At 41.3% G+C, this 21,841-nt stretch overlaps 1 protein-coding gene across 2 annotated transcripts in view; it reads left to right on the top strand.

Annotated features, from left to right (window-relative positions):
• CARS1 (cysteinyl-tRNA synthetase 1) overlaps nucleotides 1-16,202 on the top strand; it is a 28,969-nt gene extending 12,767 nt beyond the window's left edge. For both annotated transcript variants that reach the window (XM_075188389.1, XM_075188388.1), the window contains 21 exons: nucleotides 134-225; nucleotides 535-623; nucleotides 1,459-1,555; nucleotides 2,692-2,790; nucleotides 3,951-4,100; nucleotides 4,281-4,421; nucleotides 4,729-4,817; nucleotides 4,916-5,037; nucleotides 5,125-5,237; nucleotides 5,517-5,645; nucleotides 5,751-5,880; nucleotides 7,144-7,247; nucleotides 7,389-7,486; nucleotides 8,215-8,404; nucleotides 9,719-9,787; nucleotides 10,122-10,203; nucleotides 10,859-10,939; nucleotides 12,498-12,565; nucleotides 14,360-14,419; nucleotides 15,192-15,275; nucleotides 15,781-16,202. In XM_075188389.1, coding sequence (XP_075044490.1) covers nucleotides 134-225; nucleotides 535-623; nucleotides 1,459-1,555; nucleotides 2,692-2,790; nucleotides 3,951-4,100; nucleotides 4,281-4,421; nucleotides 4,729-4,817; nucleotides 4,916-5,037; nucleotides 5,125-5,237; nucleotides 5,517-5,645; nucleotides 5,751-5,880; nucleotides 7,144-7,247; nucleotides 7,389-7,486; nucleotides 8,215-8,404; nucleotides 9,719-9,787; nucleotides 10,122-10,203; nucleotides 10,859-10,939; nucleotides 12,498-12,565; nucleotides 14,360-14,419; nucleotides 15,192-15,275; nucleotides 15,781-15,912 — 2,219 coding nt within the window. In that variant the 3' untranslated portion in view covers nucleotides 15,913-16,202. The remainder of the gene's footprint in view (nucleotides 1-133; nucleotides 226-534; nucleotides 624-1,458; nucleotides 1,556-2,691; nucleotides 2,791-3,950; nucleotides 4,101-4,280; nucleotides 4,422-4,728; nucleotides 4,818-4,915; nucleotides 5,038-5,124; nucleotides 5,238-5,516; nucleotides 5,646-5,750; nucleotides 5,881-7,143; nucleotides 7,248-7,388; nucleotides 7,487-8,214; nucleotides 8,405-9,718; nucleotides 9,788-10,121; nucleotides 10,204-10,858; nucleotides 10,940-12,497; nucleotides 12,566-14,359; nucleotides 14,420-15,191; nucleotides 15,276-15,780) is intronic.
• Nucleotides 16,203-21,841: the final 5,639 nt, after the last annotated feature.

The raw sequence follows: 21,841 nt of genomic DNA, 5'->3' as shown, positions 1-21,841 counted from the left end.
GGGCTGTAGCCTTGTCCCTTCTCGATTTTGAGGAGTGTCCCTTAGAGATATGTTTATTTACTTTGAAGTAAAACCACAATAGGGCAGACTCATTAATTGATACTCATGCCATGCTGCCTCTTTTCTTTTGCAGGTAAGGGGAGACGCACACAACCTCAGTGGTCGGCCCCGGAGACAAAAGAACAACCGAAACTGCGCCTGTACAACAGTCTAACTCGCAACAAGGTACTTCCAGCGTAAATGTGACCTGTACCAGACCTATGGAGTATAAAATATTTAGATGGACATATTGTAAAGTTACGGGAATGGTCCCCTCGTTCCCTGGTAGTGGCAGCAGATTGGAAGAGAAAGCTGGCACTGCTTAGCTATTATACGGTGCTACTTCCTGAAAGTTTATTATCACCTAAGCTGTCTTGTTTCAGAGATGTTGACTGTTGCCAAATATCGCTTATTTTGACTAATTCTCTGCACATAATTTGGGCTTTTGGTCTCGTAGGCAGACTGACAACTGAACGTTTGTTTTGGTTCCCTTAGGAGGTGTTTGTTCCGCAGAACGGGAATAAAGTTACGTGGTATTGCTGTGGACCAACCGTATACGATGCCTCTCACATGGGACATGCTAGGTGGGTCTATATATCTCTTACCTGCTTTAAATTATACATGTGTTACGGCCAATTATTGGTTCTTAATTGTCCGGTTGTATCATTTGTTTTCTCTATACCTTTTGTTTTCACATCTGTATTTATCTTGTCTGCCTTGTATGTCCTTGTTTTATGTATGTCCCTGCTTTCCCTACTGTGCGACGCTGTGGAACACTGCAGCCTTACATATCTACAATTATAATAATCATTAAACTAGAAGATCAGTTATTATAATGCTTAGGCTAATTGAATGCATTTTATTGTGCATTATTTCCATGGATCTATATGTAATGTGTATATAATAGACAGTGATGTTAATATATGTAGAAAGTTCAGTGTTAATTAGAAGTTGTGTATTATAAGGAACAATATATCCCGTACTGGAAGTTATTGTGGATATTAGAAGTTGTGTTGGGTTTCTCTGACCAGTAGGAGTTGGTGAGGATATGTTTTAGGGGTGTCTTCTTGCTTTTTAGAGGGGTGCAAGTTTTATCCCCACTTTACAGACAGGTTTGATTGTGCATTCAATACAATTAATGGGACAGGTTTGTGCAGTGACCTCTTCAGTTCTCTCTGGTTCTCCACGCACAGGCGTACCTCTAGTTTGTGAGGCCGTGAGCGGAAAGCAGGCGTGGACCCTGCGCTGGTCGGATAATGTAGTGCGTATCCAAGATTCCCCCCCCCCCCCCCCCCTCCCCCTCGCAACATAGTAAATTTCAGCATCTTGGTTATACTACATTTTGTTTAAATATGTTTGTTTATTATTTCGCTATACGACGGCCAATGTAAATGAATACACCTTATGCTTCCTTTTTAGGTCGTATATTTCTTTTGATATCCTAAGAAGAATTTTAAGAGACTATTTTAAATATGATGTTTTTTACTGCATGAATATCACAGATATCGATGACAAGGTGAGCGATCGCCGGCTCTATTTCACACTAAGAAAGAGATATATTAGTTCAGAAACATTGGCATCAATTGCAGTGAGACCGTGCACCACATTCCTTGTTCTATACAGTCCTAATGGGAGACGATATAGTTTAATAGAAGTGTTCTGTTTCTACAGAATAAACTGGGACAGTGAGAGACCATATATTCTATTAGAGTATTAGCTTGTATATGATAAACTAATAATGAGAGACTACAGAGTCCAGCTTGCATAGAATACTGATCAGAGACCACATAGTTTTATAGAACTAGACTTTCTATAGCATAATCTCTGAAGGTGACAATGACGTTTTGTACAGGTAGTCTATATCTGTTTAGCAAATGAAGGAGAGGCCGTAGAGGTTTATAAAGATAGTTGTTTCTATAGAACAAACTGAGAGGGCAAAATACTGAGATGTATCTTGTTACAATGCAGACATGTGCCTGGCTTTGTATCATAGGACATAAAACATGAGATGCTTTTAAAAACAATGTAAACTTGAATGAAATAATGCAGCTAGAACATTTAATTCACAGCAACCAATTAGATAATAGCTTTAATTAGACTGACCACATTTACTTGATGAAAGCTGATACCTGATTGGTTGCTGTAGGTGACCACTCTCCAGATATATATTTGCATTATAGCTCCACTCCAGATCTCCGTGCAGCCGCATTCCTCCCAATTGTCCCGATTTTTATAGGGACATCCCGATTCACAAACCGCAAAGGGGTCGGCGCTTAACAGGGAAGTGGGTGTATTCTTGCCTTAATTTGCCTGTTTGTGGGTGGAGTTTTTGTCCCACTTTTGGGATTCTGAATGTTGGGAGAGATGTTGAATGTTGCAGCTGTATTTCCCTGGGCTCGTTGGTTAGTCTCACAGCTTTGGCTGAAAGGGAACAGGGGATTTGCATATATTTGTATGGTTATTCTTCCTGATTTACCCTCCTCTCCAGCGCACACTTGGCTTATGGGTGATAGGGAAGGACATAATTAAAGTTTACTTTATAAAATAGCTGCAATGTGTTTATATGGTCATTGCTTTCTTTATACAGATTTCTCTTTTTGGTTTTGCTTGTCCTTTAAATGTGTGTCTTTATTGCTTTTTGTCTATTTTCAGATCATAAAGCGGGCCAGACAGAACTATTTGTTTCAGCAATACAAGGAGAGCCAGCCTGAGGCTGCCGTATTACTGAGTGACGTGACCACTGCATTGGTGGTACGTATAGACGTTCATACTGTGCTGTATCTGGGTGTTCATGGAACGATGTGTAAGCCCCTAGCTGTGTATTTAATGTGTAATCTACAACTATTTCCGCAAACTTTTCTTTTTCATAAATGCACATAAAACATCCAGGTGGATGTCTGAGCTGCTGTTTCTGCAGACGGAAGATTAAATTTTAACCCTTTGCAGTAATATAGCAGCCCAAGCCAGGATACAATTATCATTCGCACTTTCTGAATGATTCCACGGCGCTTCATGGGGCTGCGCTGCAGAAAACACTCCCAGATAAATGTGGCCCATCAATGTAGTTGCTTAAGTGTGTCCTGCCTAGAATGTATGAGACTCCTTGCGATCTGCTTCATTAGGCAGATCAGGCCCATTATCCACATTGTGTAGATTAACGCTGATTATCATGGTTGGAGTTGAGCATGAGAGACCCTGAATCTGTTATAAAAGATTATTGGTGCTGTCTTGTTAATGGTATTTAAAGAAACAACAAAAACAAACAACTATAGGTTTTTGCTGTCATTTTCCTAGCACAGTTTAGGAAATACAAGTCCGGTGGCTGTTATGGGTTACAATACATTTGTGTACATTTCACCAAGTTATTAATGTATGTTATAGAAATATATACTTTATTTTTTTAGTAATTTATTGCTGGTAAAGTAAACCTATTTCTTTTTGTAATGGTAACGTGGCCATTTGGAGAGACTCTTCCAATGTAGGCTATGGGTGATGTTTTCCTTTAAAGCCAATTCCACCTTAGAAGCCGTGCTCAATGTTGGACATGCCTTATGCGGTAATATTGGTGCTGGGACCATTAATTATCATCTTTCTGAAGTGGCGTAACATTGAGCGCAAGAGGCGTGGCCATGAGAAGTCTAGGTTCGCAGCCTGCAAACGGCTACAACCCTCAATCTCAACAATGCAAGATAATGATGGAAGTAGTTTTTAATTTCCACCAAGTAGTATGGCCGTTTTTCCCCCCATTTTAATAAATTAAATTATAATTGACTTGTTCCTAAATGTGCTGTATATTAGACTGTATTGCAGTTAGGTGAGGCCACATCCAGCCCACAATTCTCCACTTTAGAAAAATAAAGTGTTTAAATATCCCTGTTTCCCACAAGTAACGTGTCGCTGTTCCCTTCTAGCCATTTGTACAAAAGGTCAGTGAGACGACAGACCCGGATAAGAAGCAGATGCTGGAAAAGATTCAGAATGCGGTAACCACCGCCATCAGTCCCCTTGAGGAAACGATCAATAAATCAGCAAGTGGCGAAGAAATTCAAAGACACGCACAGGTGGGTCCCATCTCGTTTCCATCCGACAGCCGCGGTTGTGGCTGGTTCAATTTTATTGAACTCTTGCACTGTGGGACGTTCCCCTCCTCTTCTTAGTTCCCGGATCAGGTACTTGTATATTAGAATAACAATGGTTTGTGTCTTACGGAGTATAACTAATTTTTCCGCTGATTTATCTAGACGTTACTGGAGGAATCGTCAGATCTGCTCTCGGACTGGCTGGACACCAAGAAAGGGGCAGATGTATCGGACAACTCCATCTTCTCAGAGCTCCCCAAATACTGGGAAGGAGAATATCATATAGATATGGACGCACTGAATGTGAGTGGGTCGCTGCTTAGTGGTCCTACAAGCTGCTGGTCCACTCAATATCAATCAGAGTAACCGTATATAGGAGACATTGGTATCAACCATTTTGGTGCTGGTCAACATAGTCTATGTTGTCTACATTCTAGACCTTGACTGGTTGTTCATCTCCAGCACCAAAGACGTCCTTTAATCCTCAGAAATATGACATAAATCAATTCATTAATTACCATGTCTGTAACTACTGTTACTAAGTATCTTTTCTTCATATAAATGTTTTTAAGATTCGTATTGTTTGAGTGAATTGAAGTTTCTATCACAGGTTTTACCCCCAGATGTTCTCACACGGGTTAGTGAATACGTGCCAGAAATTGTGGAGTTTGTGCAGAGAATTGTGGCTAATGGTTACGGGTGAGGTTAAACCACTTTCCACCAATGGAATCCATTTAATTCTTCAGGCCTTGGTGCTTAGTGTTGTGTCTTTTTGTAATAACATTTTTTTATTGTAGTTATGTATCCAACGGGTCAGTTTACTTCAGTACGGCTAAGTTTCATGGCAGCGATCAACATTACTATGCTAAGTTAGTGCCAGAAGCCGTTGGAGATCAAAAAGCTCTTCAGGAGGGAGAAGGTGAGCGCATTCTGGCCTTCTAGATAAATAGTCATTGTCCACCTGACGTTTCATTCGTGATGACCACTAGTATCTCAATGTATACAGGTGACCTCAGCATCTCGGCTGACCGGCTTAGTGAGAAGCAATCGCCCAATGATTTTGCCCTGTGGAAGGCGTCAAAACCAGGGGAACCGTCATGGGATTCTCCATGGGGAAAGGTTAGTCTTCATTGGTTGTTACATAAAGCTTTAAAATTAAAGGGCTCCTACAATCATTTTCCCCTTTTCTTTTGTCTGAGAGGAGAAACTCTACAGGAATCCCTACAGATCATTATACATATATTTCTTCTAAGACTAAAAACAATGATGTGTTTAAGCAGTAATCGGCTCAACTCCTTTGTTTCACTTACTGATTATTTCTCTTCTCTGTGACTAATTATTGTTTTATGCAGACAAGTATTCTGGACTGTTACATTATATTGTCCTTCTCTTTTTAAGGGTCGGCCTGGGTGGCACATTGAGTGTTCAGCGATGGCCGGCTCCATCTTGGGAGAATCCATGGACATCCACGGAGGGGGGTTCGACCTCCGTTTTCCCCATCATGATAATGAGTTGGCTCAGTCTGAGGTATGTGAAAATGAGGAACTTGTCGCTGAGATCGGATGAGAGTGAAGTCCTTACATTCATTGGTACCTGCGGTATTTATTTCACCCGTCGTCTCCCTTACTCTAGGCGTACTTCGATAATGACCACTGGGTGCGCTATTTCCTGCACACCGGTCACTTGACCATCGCCGGCTGCAAAATGTCCAAATCTCTGAAGAACTTTATCACTATTAAAGATGCACTGCAGAAAAATACAGGTACGTGGTCAGCAGGCGGGTATACAGAGGATGGGTTTATGGTTGTTACTGGGACTATTGGGATAATGCAGTTGTGACCGATGTATATCCTGGTAATGTCAGGGGATGCGGCGCTGACTATAGAGCGAGGGACCGTAATGCTGCTATCGCAACGCTGCCTACAAATATTCCTTGTGTACAGCTCCCCTGGTAGACAAATATAGTCTGTGTATATTTATTGCACACTTTATTAGCTTAGTCTCTCCTCTTACTATGTTTTACTTATTGTCTATCAATATTTAGTAGCTTCATTCATCTATCATCTTGTCCATTATCTTCCTTGCCTTGTGTCCTCACGTCCGCACCCACCGCCAACGTCTTATCTTTCATTCTTCCCTTGTCCTCTTGTTTCCCAGCTCAGCCCTGGCCCCACAACTTTTCCTATGTCATCTTATCTGTCGCCCCGTTACTGGAGATGCTCACTGACTCTCCCCCCCCGTGAAGTGGTTTTGGATCTGGATTAGCTTCGTGTTTTGGTTTTGGCAAAACCGCCCTCCTGTGGTTTTTGGTTTTGGAGTTTTTAGAAAAGATCCTAAAATATGCTAAAATCACATAATTTTGCTCTTTTTTTTTTTTTTTTTTATGTTCCTACATTATTATTAACTTCAATAACACTAATTTCAAGTCATTTGCAGTCAATTTTGAACACCTCACAGGTCACAATATTATTTACATACACATTCGGACAAATACTGCAGCGACCTGGCTGGATGGTAAGAGACAGAGCAATGACACAAACACTTGGCAGTTCCTAGCACATCTAGGACACATTGGCACACAGCAGTGGCAGAAAACAAAAATGGAGGTCTGCCCTCCCTCCCACCCCTCGCTATGTTGGATCTTAAAAGGAATTCAAAACTCCCAAGATCCGACGACGTCACAATGACGTTTTGCCTCGTTTTCGATTCCGAGGGCGCACGACAGCACCGAGCCGGCTCAGCTCGGTACTCGGATCCCTTAAGTTCGGGTGTGTTCGGTTCTCGAGGAACCGAGCATGAACATCTCTACCCGTTACCTTTCCACTCTGCTGCCTTCTCCATCTACCCACTCACCCCTGTGCCACCCTCATACCCACTTCCACACTCACCCAGTGTGCCACTGTCTCTCCCTTCCCTCGTGTCTTCTCCCCCTTTCTCACCTCTGTGCTCTCCATGTAGTGTCCATCAATATTCGGCGTGTTATGGAACATCCTGTAACCGTTCTCTATCCTGCTTCTCTCTGCAGCCCGGCAGCTGCGCCTGGCTTTCCTCATGCACTCCTGGAAAGACACCCTGGATTATTCCAACAACACCATGGAGTCAGCCGTCCAGTACGAGAAATTCATGAATGTGAGTTTCTTGTACAGATAAAGTGTAAACATGGGACGTGACGGTAGATCTGATGCAGATTACGGCAGAACTGGGATTTATTATACATAAATAGTATTAGTACAAGGCCTCGTTAAACCTCTGGACACTTTCTATTTCCAGGAATTCTTTTTAAATGTGAAGGATCTACTAAGGGCTCCCACGGATATCACAGGCCGGTTTGTTAGATGGGAATCTCAGGAGATCGAACTTAACGACAGGTTAGTGTTTATAATTTATTACGTTATACTGAGTAAGACCTTGTGAATAACCTTGTATATATAACGCCATAAACTGCGATCTTCCACATTGTATCTTCTACTGTGGACAATTCCCCTGTGCAGATGTTTCCTGTAGCTTTTTATGTAGAACTGCCCATATAAAATAGGATTTTATTTTCATCGCTTTGTGCCTTTTTATATTCTTTTGTAAACCACTGTGCAGAATATATTTTGTAAATAACTTCCTTTACTGTCGGGTTATGCTGGGACTTGTAGTTCGACAACAGCTGTAGAGCTACATGTTGTCTAAGTAAAAAAAAGAGATGTTATATGGTGTGTCTGTGCCACTAGTTAGACAGCGGTGCTTTAATTTAAGGTTCCCAAATCCAGTACACCTGTGCTCCAACAAGGAGATATGGAAAACATGCACTGTTCGGGCTCCCTCAGGACTGGGCTTGGTAAACACTGAGCTAAGCTCTGATTTATGTCTTGTGCATTTATAATGCAATGAATTACCCCAGTGGTAATTACATCTGTATCCAACATAATGTACAAGCAGGTTGTAATATGTATGAGATCTTAAATCCTTGCAAATCGTGCTATATACATAATAATAATTATATGTGTGCAAACCCCAACTCCGCATCCTTATTCTGCGCTAGTTACCCCACTTGCTGCTCCCTATCCTGTTGGTTAGTGTGAGTGAGATCTCCTGTCTGTCACACTAGTTTCTACAACAAGAAGGCCGCTGTGCACGCAGCTCTGTGTGATAACATTGACACTCGGACCGTCATGGAGGAGATGCGCTCGCTGGTCAGTCAGTGTAACTCCTACATCGCATCCAAGAAGGCAGCTAAACAGCCCCCCAACAGGATGGTCCTGGAGGGCATCAGCAGCTACCTGACCGGTATGCTCAAGGTAAGTCCATAGCAAGTTTCTTACTGTTTCCATCATACAGTTTAATACTGCAATGGTTTTACAGTGGCTCAGTGGTTAGCACTTCTGTCTCACAGCACTGGGGTCATGAGTTCGATTCCTGACCATGGTCTTATCTGTGTGGAGTTTGTATGTTCTCCCCGTGTTTGCGTGAGGTTCCTTCGGGTTGCTGACCAAATTGACCCTAGTGTGTGTTAGGGAATTTAGTTTGTAAGCTCCAATGGGCCAGGGAGTGATGTGAAAGCCAAATATTCTTTGTACAGCGCTGCGGAATTGATGGCGCTATATGTAAATGATGATTTTACTTATCAGAAAGTCCAAACATGTCCCTAAGACAGCTGAAGACAGATCTGATGTAGTCTGACTGGCCAGCATTCTGGTTCTTTGCGTCCATTGCAGGCAGCCATTAGATCCATAATAATCTCAGTTTTCAATGTGTCATAGTTTTATCGTAGGGAATAGAGGCTGCACTGTCTACATAGCAGGTAAACACTTCCATAGAGTAATTTATTTTTCCTTAGGTGAAAAGATTGGAGTACTAGAGTAGTTAGCGCGATGAGTACTGTGCATCTACTATAAGTCCCTGTTCATTTAATTAATATTTATGCTACACTACCTTGTTGGCTATATAGAGGAATCTTTTAAAATAAAATAAAGATGTTTAATGTCATAATAACCACATTTAGGTTGTCTGATCACCACATCTGTGTCTATAGTCCTTCATGAGCCGAACAGAATGAAGAGTCCTATCCAGGTTGAAACAGGCTGTCTGTTAGGCTGATACTGTGTTGTCCCAAGCAGTGATGTGAGATTGTCTGACCAGTTTTTTTTTTTTTTGGCCATAACCAATGAAATCTGATCAGGTTGTATTTTTCCCCTCCCATGTTAGTCATTAGTTAATTTGGCTGACTGATTAAAATCCCACTGTGTGTTGCACGCATCCGCTAAAGTCCAAAATATTAAAACTATCCCTAGTTAATACTACAGCCCTAAGACAACAGCTTTAACCTTAATGCTAGCACAACCTGTAATCCTGTCCTTGGCTCCGAAAGAGCCAATGAGGACCATACACATCAAACCTCTGCACTAGAGGAGACCAAGAAATATGTGTTTAGCTGTTCTGCTATGTTGTGGAAACTTGGTGACCTGTAGTATTAGGATACAGTTACCCCGAGAGTGTTGCCAGGTTTGTGGGGAAAGGAGTGTCTGACCTCTGACCTGTTCTGTATGAACAGTTGTGCTGATGCCATAGGATGTATTGTGTTCCATGTCTTCATACATAACATTGTCTTCTAGGTATTTGGTGCTATAGAAGGAGAAGAGCCCATTGGATTTCCTGTTGGGGGAAGTTCCCAAAACATTAATGTAAGTTTCCCCTGTTGTGTTTTTCGGGGCTTCACCGAAGTGTATCCTCTTTTGGGTGGTGACTCTGATTTTTCAATATATTTTATGTTTTCTTCTTGAGAAGAAAAATCATTGCTTCTATTTCCTTCCTGTCTTCCGCCTGTGGTCGGAGGAGTCTGTAGCGTTCTGTTTGTACTAACAGCCACTTATTCACTTTGCTTTAAGAGACTGGGTCAGAATCTAGTATTGTCTCCCGCAGCCAGGGTGTGTGATACGTAGCGCCCTCTTGTGTCTGAGTGCCGGAAGTGTTTCTTTATGACATTGCACTGAACGTTCCATAAATTATTCTTCACAGCTGGAGTCCACAATAATACCATACCTGCAAGTGCTGTCCCAGTTCAGAGAGGGGGTTCGTCAGATTGCTAAAGAGAACAAAGGTGAGACCAGCTTCTGTAATCATATTTACTTACAGCCTGTAAACTGCACTATAAAACAAATGGAGAATGAGATTTATTGCTATGGATTATTAAATAAATGCAAAAATGTTACTGGAGGGATGGTCTTGCCTAAGCCCAGAGCTCTGTAGCTTCAGAAAACACATTTACATGAAATCCATGGAAGACCCCCCCCCCCCCCCCCAGTTCTGTTTCAATGCAGCGCGACTTGTCTCCATAAAGTCCGATGTTCTAGCTGGAATCTCCGTTCATTGTTCCTTGCACCCCATAGGGGTACAAGAAAAAATGAGCAGAGATTCCTATTCAAAATGGATGGCAATATGCACAGCTGCCAATTTGTTCCCCCCCCCCCCCCCCCTTTGTGTAATTTTTATTTAGTTGTTTTCTTAGTTTAAGGGCTTGTGCACGATGCTCTTTATCCCCCTTTCTCTATATGGTTGTGGGAGAACCACAGCTTTCTCCCAGTAAAACATCACCGAAGTTGAGAAGAAAACATCCTCTGTGTATTCCAACATGTTCTTGTAGCCCAGCAGAAGACCATATACTTGTGTAGGCTATGCATTCTGGTTCTCTCTACATCACGTTTCTTTGGCTGAGTTTATCGGTTAGATGCTATCTAATTGTTTTTCCCTGCCAGTGAATGGAGTGTTGCAGCTGTGTGACTCTCTCCGAGATGACATCCTACCGGACCTCGGCGTGCGGCTAGAAGATCATGAAGGTAAGAAGCCTGTCTTTATACATGTCCTGTGATTGGCTGGGACTGGCCAAGAGCATTAATGCAGGGACCCAAGTACACAGACTGTTACAGATAAGATACAGTGCTGGATTAGTCGTGGAGCTTACAAATTTATGACGTGCTGGGAGCATATTAAAGATTAAAAACTATGGAGTCAAAAGAAGTGTTTGAACCAGATTCCTTTGTGTTCCAGCACAAATTACACCCTCTGTGTATGAGATTTTTATATATATACATATACATACATATATATATACATATATATATATATATATATATATATATATATATATATATATATATATATATATATATATATATATATATATATATATATATAATCCGCACTAAAGTTAAACTTAAAAACGTACTGGGTACATAACAGTGGAACTAATATTCACGAGATTGTGGACTCTCAATTATGACGAAACTTAAACGTGAAAGACTAAAGATTAGTCAGCGTTTCATGCTCATTCAGGGCACTTCTTTGATTTATAAAGTCCCATTGAGCGCCAGTTTTATTTGAAATGTCCTTGGGCTATTGTGCAGGGGGGCAATAAGTTTCTAATTTTCTGGAGTGCTAAGCTTTTACTATATGTATGTATTGGTTTATTTACAGTAGGAGAATATTATCCTATATATAAGGATATTGTAGGAAACTGAGGAGTTCTGTGGCCAAATAATGGATCTTATACAGGTTGCAGATCTTCAAGGTGACTTTTAATATCTGTAATAATATATAGTGGGGAGGGGGGGGCTGTATTATTCCTTTATAATACACAGGTTTGTCTAATGATGTGACGACATTAGAACTCACCGTTTATATAGGTGATGATATCAACTCATTGTTTATACAAATATTAATTAACGTACTTTATACATATATTACTATCACTTGTGTTCTATTGGATGCAATTTCAGAAACGACATACGACTAATGGACTTACTGCAGCCAGAATAAGAGTTAGGATTTAGTGGTGGTTCTGGGTGAGAGTCATTGTACCTGTACCACTAGTCAGGACTTTAGGAAAGTCCGTTACATCCCCCTCTCATTTCTCAGCCAGAACCCACCAGGAATAGACCAGCAGCAGAGACGAAAATTATCCTGAAAAACGCCCTGAAATTTTGCTGTAGATCTTAATAGAATGTCTGTCTCTTTGTGTAATGTTGACATTATCTACGTTGACAACTTTTATTTCAACATTATGCATAAAACTCCTAAACATATCACTGAAGGCTTAATTTAACAAGAAGTTGACCTTACCAGCTGATACCAGCTAGGTCATCCTCATATTTGGACCAGTGGTTACAGACGTGCAGCCATTGGTCAGTGCCTCTGAGCCAGGCGGATGTTTAATTCACTACCAGGGTTGTCTTCTTCTGGTATGGCGATAGAACTCCCATCATGCTTTGCCTGGCTGCTAGGTGTGCTGGGACTTCAACAACAACACCAGAGCCGCAGGTCCCCCAAGTCCAGCGTAAGCAGCTTCACACTGACCTGGAGAAACGTCTTCAGTATGTGAAATTTACTGTATTTCAGGGCTTCCAACTGTGGTCAAACTTGTGGACAAAGAGACTTTGCTGAAGGAGAAGGAGGAAAAGAAAAAGGTAAATGAGTTGGCTTGTTGAGTGGTGCTGAAGTTTATGTTGGCATACTCACATTGTCATTGAGCCATCAGTGTTTTAATGCAGTTTATGGGGAATGATACACAATTGTGTAAAGGGATCCTTGGCTCTATCACTATCCAACATCACTAGCCATCAAACATAGCAATAGATTACACTACAGTGCCCATTTTAGGGCCTAAATGGAATAGAGTGAAAAGATAATACAATTCGGATATGTTCGTATACTGTATTGGACAATACTTACTGCTTCTCTGCTTCATTCCTCCATCAAATTTACCTGTGAAAAAAATGCCATTGCACACAATACACTCAGCTTCTCTCCTTCCCCTCCTCACTTCCCAAGCTGCAGTCTGTCACATCTCTAGGTGGGAGAATTTCTCACTAGACAGATTTAAGATGAGGGCTGTACACACACTTCTGCCTTCACACAGGTCTGGGGATGATTTGTTCCTCTTCAATGACTTTATCTTTTAGCGATATAACTTTATCACATGAAGAGGCGCTGACTGTGTATAACCTCAGGGGCCCACGGGTGTCATGTTAATAATAAACATCTATTGTGAGGCTTCCGGTATCCCGATGCATATGCAGGCATGCACTCCATAATTTCTTTTATACAGAATGTCAAATTTCTGTTTTCCAAGGACAAGATTGCATTGTGTGTGTGTGTGTGTGTGTGTGTGTGTGTGTGTGTATGTGTTAGACTATGATGTAGGTTGCAACGAACAATGATTTCTAGAACATAAAGAGAAATATGAAAACAATTTTAGTCTGTATTCTATCTATCGCTAGGTGAGGAACTAACCATTTAGTCTACAGCAGCAAGAAGATGTAGCTGTTAACAATGACAATTTTAAGTGAATCTCCTCCCATTAGCTAGATTTTTTATTTTTAAAAGGTTTCTCAACTTCCATGGGTTTTGCTTTTACATTAAAGGAGCAAACCAGAATGTTTGTTGGTTTTTATTTTGGGGGGGGGGGGGGGGGTTGTTAGTCTAATCTATAAGGATTACCAGCAACTTTACGAAAACTAGTGCACATATAACAGGTAGACATAGGCAAACCGAGGGGGGGGGGTTTCCTCGTACCTGGAAACCCCCTCCAAGCCTGGGGCACTGTATAATTGAGGTGGCTGGACCCTGCCCCCGCTTCACACGGCTCTGCTTGAAAAGAGAGAGCTGTGTGCACCTAACTAACAGTAGTGCGCGCTGCATTGCCCATGTATATTATGGGGATAGAAGGAGTTGGAGAGCAGCCAAGTACTGTCTAAAATTATAGCCACGCCCCCATGCACGCTGGTCACGCCCACTGGCGGCGTGGTGTGGATACCCCCCCTCTACAAATCCTGTGTTTGCCCCTGGTAGAGGTGCTGTTACCCATAGCAACCACATTCTAACTCCGTCTCCAAGTAAATAATCTGAAAATGAAAGCAAATGTCTGATTCCTATAAGTCGTAGCATCTTTTTTTGCACATTTGTGTGTGTACCAGATTTCATAAATGTCTCACTAATATTTCTCTGCTTGAGCTGGATACACTAATACATAATGATATAATGACTGCTGTTACATAAAACATCTCTTCTGGAGATGAGATGTGAGACAAATTGAATGGGCAAATTAAGCTTTTTCAATGATCCAATTTCTTATTTGTGTTATGTTGTGTTTTTTAACCTCCTAGATGAGCGTTCTGATGCGTCTCTCCCCCAGTTATGTTACACTAATGGGCGGAGAATAATGGATGATATAAACCTGTTATGTATTTTTGATTTTCCAGGCTGAGGAAGAGAAGAGAAGGAAAAAAGAAGAAGCTGCGAGAAAAAAGCAGGAACAGGAGGTAAATAGTCCCCATGTCTTTGAGGCGCTGTAAGGCGCAATGATCATGTAACCGTTAGTGAAGATATTGTGTGGGCTGGATCACTACTCTTAAGAACGCAACTCGGGAACCAGCGACGTCACAAAGTGTCTCGTTAATCAGCCCTAGTCATAATTGAGAGTCCACAATCTTATGAATATTAGTTTCACTGATATGTATGCAATAGACTTACTGTTCTTCACGTGCAGAAGATAAGAAAAACATCACAAGGTCCTTTTAACTCTACATTGTATGTTTACAATCAGAATGTATCTCTCAGTAGTTCTAGGTCACTGTTTTACTTCTGCAATAAGAGCTGTAAATGTTAGGAGGCCGCAGTTCTCCCAGACAATGGGAGGAAGTTCTCTTTCCTCTCTGCCCCCTGAAACATGACACTGATGTCTCATTAAGAAGCGGCAGCGGTTTCTCCCCCCCCCCCCCCTCGCTGTGGTCCAATGTTCCAGAACCGTTAGTTTTATTCTGTGCAACGAGTGAAATAGCAGCGTGTTTTCCACACAGCGACACGGTGACCACCTTTTTGTGGTTTATTTTCCTTTAAATATTGCGGCAGTGAAAGAGGTTACATTTCACACGGACAGACCTAAGACGTCTAGAAAGAACTCCCTGCTTATTGGTAAAGGATGGGATTTGGGGTGTTCTCTGGAAATTAAAAATTTGGACTTATCAATTGCTATTTTCTAATGAAAAATATAAATATATATATATTTATGGTCCTCTGCTATTATTTCTGCAGGCTGCAAAACTGATGAAGATGAAGATCTGTCCGAGCGAAATGTTTAAGACGGAAACTGACAAATACTCCAAGTTTGATGAAACCGTGAGTACGACCGCGGGTTGCTGAGTTTTAGTGGACTTCTAAACGGCTCTGCCTGATGGTAGAAATACATGGCTGAAAGTCACAGAGGCAAGCCGCAAAGACAAAGCAATGTCTTTAGTAAAAGTTGCAAGAGAACATGCGCAAAACAATACATTCAAGTTGTCTGAAGGTTGAAAGCCCTTTTTTATTTTGTTGATCGACTTTTACATGCAAGCGATAAAATAATCATCAAACCTTCGCTAGTTTAACCTACAAAACTACAATTGATTGACATAGCTCATTACCTACCTCGAATTTAGTTCCCAATTTTTTTTAAATTGTTCCAGTTTGCTTGTTCGTGTAGTATTTTACTGTCCTCATTATTTGGTGTGGTTATATTTTAGTGTACCACTGTACTGTTTCTCCTGCATAGTGTTGGTGACGCTGGTCAGCGTAGCATAGCTACTGTCGCCCAGGCGATGAATACGTATTTTACTTAACCTTGTTTTTTATTATTCTCCACTAGGGGTTTCCCACACACGATACAGAGGGCAAGGAATTAAGTAAGGGCCAAACCAAAAAACTCAGGAAACTCTTCGAAGCTCAAGAAAAACTGTACAAAGAATATCTTCAATTGGTTCAAAACGGCAATGCCTAATCGATGACGTGAAGATGGAAGTGCGTGAACAAAGAATGTATAGGACTACATCCGTATTTATTCATGCCAATTACCCTCTAGTGGCCACATTGTAATGTCAGGCTGTCCGGCTTCAACAAAATGGCTTCCGATGACCTGACTTACCTGACCAATTATCACCACTAAGTTGTGGCTCGCTGTGGGTACTTCAGTTCTTATACCAGCCTGACTGTTATCACTGCAAACAGCAATGTGGATCAATCCACCCGTTATAAACTACCACTGACAAGTAATAAATCCTGTATAAAATGTTTGGTGCCAGCGTTTGTTTATTTTGATTTGTCCTATTTAAAATCTTTAAATTTAGGTAATACCTACAAAGAAGGACTTAGTTTCCACTTTAATATCACGAGTCTTCTGATGTGGTCTCTGACTTCACAGCTATTTGTGTAGATCAGATTGGTGATATCAGCGACTTTTAAATATGTTATGTAAAATGCATTAATTGAACAATACTTTTTTTGTGAAGTGCAAAACCATATTTCATCCTGCAGGTGGCAGTGTTGCAATTGTGGTTTCTAGAGATCATTGGTCCATGCTCTGCAGTTTAATCGGTGACGCCTACTGGCTGTAGAATGAACTACTAATGTAATGATGCAATTTTTTACTGCCAGTATGCTTTGCATGAGTCTGTTATAAATTGGTCTTAAAGGTGATATAAAAGACAATTGTTTTAATGTGGCCTTATACATTAAAGGGCATGTCAACCCATACACTTCCCAATAGATAACATTGCACGTCATACCATGATTATCAGTAGTATATACATTTACACTTACAAATAAAAGCCTTTGTTTTTGACTTGTAAGGCATGTTGAGATTTGTAGTTCCACAACTTCTGTAGAGGCACAGGTTACCTTCCTTTACATCTATCCAGTGTACACAACCTTAAGGTAGACCTGTCGCCTATGAACGGCGGAGGCAGACATTTTGTGGGCTATGTTAATATTCATAAGAATATAGACCATGAATTCACTGGTTATCGTTGCCTCACAAAGCTCTTTGTACACTGATATGGCATGGTGTAGGTGCTTATTGTATAGGCACCTACCTCTGTGCTGTAGATTTTCTCAAATCTGCTCAGTCCTCCCTTTCACATGTTCAGGCTCTTTGGGGTTAAGTGTACAATGGTTCCTGTACATACAAGTTCAATAACTGGTTTATTACTAGAAGTAACACACGTATTGTCCCAGTGCTCTGCAGCGTCAATGGGAAAATAGGGCTTCCATAAAATAGGAATATACAGGGTAGACAAAATAAAATGCAGATGTGAAAACAAAGTGTAAGGAGGGTCCTGCTGATGAGAGAACTTGGTAATGGAAAAGGGCGCATCTGAGACAAAAGGAGCGAGTGGATAAGAGTTTTAGTATTCTAGCAATATTTCTAAGGTGGAGGCGACGGGACAGAGAGTCTGAATGTGAGAAGTAGATTCGGCTGTTGCTGGAAGTTGAATGTGCAGAGAGTCGAGGATGTGCCAGAGGTAGAGACACTAAAGAAATGGTTGGGTAGGTATGAAGTGAACATGGAGAGTACTGTGTCCTTAAGGCCAATGGAGTGAAGGGTGTGTAGGAGAAGAGGGTGATCAACGATGGTGGCAGAGGGGTCCAGGAGGATGAGAATGGAGAAGTGACCTTTAGACGACTTTGAGACAGTCTCTGGAATGTTGAAGGAGGAAGTTCGATTGTAGAGAGACCAGAAGGAAGTGAGAGGAGAAAAAATGAGTTAGATGGTTCAACACAAGCCGCTCAAATAGTTGGAAGCAAAGAGGAGGTAAATAAGGCAATTGTTGGAGAGAGGCTGGGTTAAGAGATGGTTTCAATAGGGACATGAGCAGTTTAACGGAGGATGGGAAGGTGCCGTTTGAGAGCTAAAAACTTCCGTGTGTCGGGGAGAGGGAGAAGTTGAGAGGCTATAGAATCGGGGTAGTGGGGTGAGACAATGGGATGAGTGCGGAGACTTCATCCTTGGTTATGGGGAGGATGAACATAAAGTGGATTGGGGACTGCAGGAGAAGATAGATGGGGCGTGCAGGGGGCTGGCAGGAGGAGATAACCTGTTGAACGGTGTAGTTTTTACCATTGCAGTAGGTGGTAACGTCATGGGTTGGGATGGAGCAATGGGAAGAGGGGCAGAGAAGCGAGTTTTAGGTAGCTGCTGTTGGCGGCTAGAAGACTGGGTGGACATTAAAAGTGAATTAGGTTTGCTTTGCAAGTGAAGGGCAGTGTTGTAAAACAGGATGAATTTATAGAGTAGTATGGGCAGTACAAAGATGACCGTAACAAACCATAGCATCATCCTCCTCATTGACTTGTAACAAATCCTACAAATAGCACATTAACGGAATTATTTTTGCAGGATTCCTCTAGGTATTTCAGTCGTGGCCTGGCAATGCTATGCCACGGGTACTCTACACCTGTTATAGAGTGACCGGCCCAGCCTAGCAAAGTTACCGCTATTGTGGGGTGTCTCCATGCTATTTGTCCTCCTGCTTTAGTGTTAACCAGTTAAAGTAATAGCGCTGTTGCCTGTTATTCACTAAAAGGTTAGGCGGTGCCAATTTTGTGACGATTGATTTTATTGTTTAACCGTAAAGTTTATTCCAGAACTATATTCCAGAACACTTTTGCATGTACATTCGAGGTCCATTTTTACGTAAATTCTAAATTGGGTCCAGAGTTTTTTTGTCTTTAATGTAGTCCTAACACCTTCAGAACTATGACATAAGTCCACTGGACCCCACGGCTCCAGAACTCTTGCTAGCTTATAAACGTAATCCAGTGTAGAAACGTATTCAGTGTCCAGTGTTTAGAACATTCATAGGGCAACTAGCTAAACACTGAGCACTTGCCCAATTCTACCCCCATTCTTCTGGGTCAACACGGTGGCTCTTGAAGGCCTTCCTTATAATACATTATAACTCTGTTCTAAGAAAGATAACCGTACCTTAGTACACAAGATGTTGTGGTGGTCATGATGTGTCTTTATTCTCACTTTAGTACCCTCTGGTCCCGCACAGTATTCAAAATATCGAGCCATGGTCAGTGACAAAGAGAATTTATGTCAGGCTTGTTCCGAAATCTCTTGTTAAGCCTTCCCAGAGGAGTGGGGGGCTGTTATAACTGCAAAGGTGGGACCATCTCCATATTAATGTCCACAGTTTGGGAATGAGATGTTCAACAAGCACATATGGTAGCTAATGGTCAACTTTCTGGTCTCTGGGCTTTTCCCCCAAGGGTGAAATCACCCACTTCAATTCCAGCAAAGAGAAGAACGTACCTATTGGTTACTTTCCTTTATCAGCGGAAAGATTTGAAAATCTAATTTTATGAAGGTATGCTGCTATATTTTCCAATTTAAGAGGTATATTATGATTTTCTGGGTCTACAATGTTCTACAGTTTAGCATTCTACCGTTTACAATGTCTGAGATATTTCTCCAGTGGTATGAAGGGATTTGCCTTTCGAGTATTTAGGCGTGTGAATGCAGGTAAGAGACCTTTGCACTCTGAGGGGTTTATATATCAAGCAGCGGTTATGAACAAATGTAGATTATGTGTGTTTTTTTAAAACAGCAATTTTATTATAGACAAAACCTGATGAGTTTTCCAAGTAATTGGTCATGAAGACTGGGGTATGGTCACACCAGGTACCTGGCCAATAACAGTGTGTTTAAGCAAATGAAAGGGTCTATGACTAAGTAATAGATAATCTAGGATAGAATATACTTGGGTATGAGAAGAACGTGTAATCGCAGTCTCTTGGGGGGGGGGGAGGATTTTACAGGAATTGTCCATCTGATAATCAGTGAAGATACAACTTATATGGTGCAGTCTTTTTGAGAGTGTCCTGAAGCACCACTTGAGGAATCCAACATCTGGTCCAATACCCATCTTAGGTCCCAGCCCACAACTGTAATCCCGGCAAGGAGACGATGCCGGTTTGGGACTTACAAATTTACAAAAGTTGTATAAAGTTGTTGTCCACTTGTATTGGTCAAACACATTTCTTTTCAGCAAGAGACCTGTTCCCTTCCCAAAGGAATCTGCAGTAATTTAATACTACACCTGTCAACTTACCGGGGGTAGACTCTATTGAGCAAAAAAGCAATGGAATCATTTTTAAAGTAAGATCCTTATATAAAGGCTATTCTCTCAGAAAGTGAGGACAGTCGGACACGTGACCTCTTCTTGGGGATGTTCCAACCCATGGTGTTAATGGAGGAAATATTCAACTCGTCCGCCATAAGCGACTAGTATAGAAGAACGGAGAATGCATAGACCTAGCCCCTCTAGGTTTTTGGGGATCCAGAACAGTGGGGCTTTGGGTACTGAAGGTGGGATAGGGGGAGTAGGGAATGTTGGTGAATGATAGATTTAGGGAATGGAAGAAGGGTAATAAAAAAATAACCGTAAACATAAATAACATAACAAAAGGAAGTACAATTGAACAGCTCTAGAGATATGTGTGTTAATAATGACCCATGCTCTGGTATAATCGTTAGTGGTTTAGGGGTTCACGACAGCAGCAATCCTGCACTGAAATAACTTGGAATACTAATGGACAGTTCATATTAACAGCAAATTACCATTAGAGTCCACTTGTATTATTACTGCATTCTCAAACTGTCACATACTCAAAAAGAATTTTCGCTGGCACCAGAAATTCTAAGGGGTTTATCCTCAAATTAAGCAGTATTATTTCTGCATTTATAACATTAGAAGGGGTGCTCTCCTATCATTAACTTTAAACTAGACTAGAATGTAACACATGGAAGCAATCCAGTCCACTGATTTACAATACACAGTAAAAGGTATAATTCTACTGCATCCTCATTATTAAGAGACAATTTAAAACTTGTTATCCTCTAAAATTGATGTGGCTCATATGTGTATCCTTCCTGATGTACTATAGTCAAAGTCAATGGCTGGGATAACTGACTATATTGTCCAATGATTGACATAATATTCATCCAAAGTTGACTTCATATTCATTATTATTAGAATTTTTGCAATTTTTGAGGTGTGGAAACCAGACTATTATATCCGAAACTATTAAATATTATTGACACATTATGTTGCCTTTTATTCGAATCTCCGAACAGTGTTTGCTAGCCATTAACACGTTCAACATACTAATAACAAACCCAGGAGAATTAACCACTCAATATTAAGGGATGGACATAAAAAATTAAAGTTGTGTTGTTTTGAGCAGTATCTCCAGCTCTATTTTTTGGATATTTCTTGGAATGATGTATGGCTTGACAGCTTTGAGGTGAAGGGTAGGAAGATGGTGTCAAATCTGCATCAACAGAGGGCCAGTCCTGTAGGTTGATCGGTGGAAGATCCAAATTAGTAGAGAAAAGTTCCAGGTCTCTATGCTCCTAATACATATGATATAAACCAATAAGCCACAACTTTAGAACCCCTCTGTGTAGGTCCCTCTCGGGCCAAAATAGCTTTGACCAGTCGAGGCATGGACTCCACAAGACCTCTGAAGATGTCCTGTGGTACCTGGCACCAAGACGTTAGCAGCAGATCATTTTAGTCCTGTATGTTGTGAGGTTGCCATAGCTCAGACTTGTTTTTCCAGCACATCCCACAGATGCTCGATCAGATTGAGATCTGGGGAATTTGGAGGCCAAGTCAACACCTTGAACTCTTTGTCATGTTCCTCAAACCATTCCTGAATAATTTTTGCAGTGTGGCAGGGGGCATTATCCTACTGAAAGAGGCCACTGCCATCAGGGAATACCGTTGTCATGAAGGGGTGTACTTGGTCTGCAACAATATTTCAGTAGGTGGTACGTGTCAAAGTCCACATGTATGCCAGGACTCAAGGTTTTCCAACAGAACAGACCCAGAACATCACACTGCCTCCGCCGGCTTGCCTTC

This window comes from Mixophyes fleayi, chromosome 10 (assembly GCF_038048845.1).
Source record: "Mixophyes fleayi isolate aMixFle1 chromosome 10, aMixFle1.hap1, whole genome shotgun sequence".
NCBI classification, from domain to species: Eukaryota; Metazoa; Chordata; class Amphibia; order Anura; family Limnodynastidae; genus Mixophyes; species Mixophyes fleayi.
The sequence above is the reverse complement of the archived record's forward strand: the minus strand, read 5'-3'. Positions and strand labels throughout refer to the sequence as shown.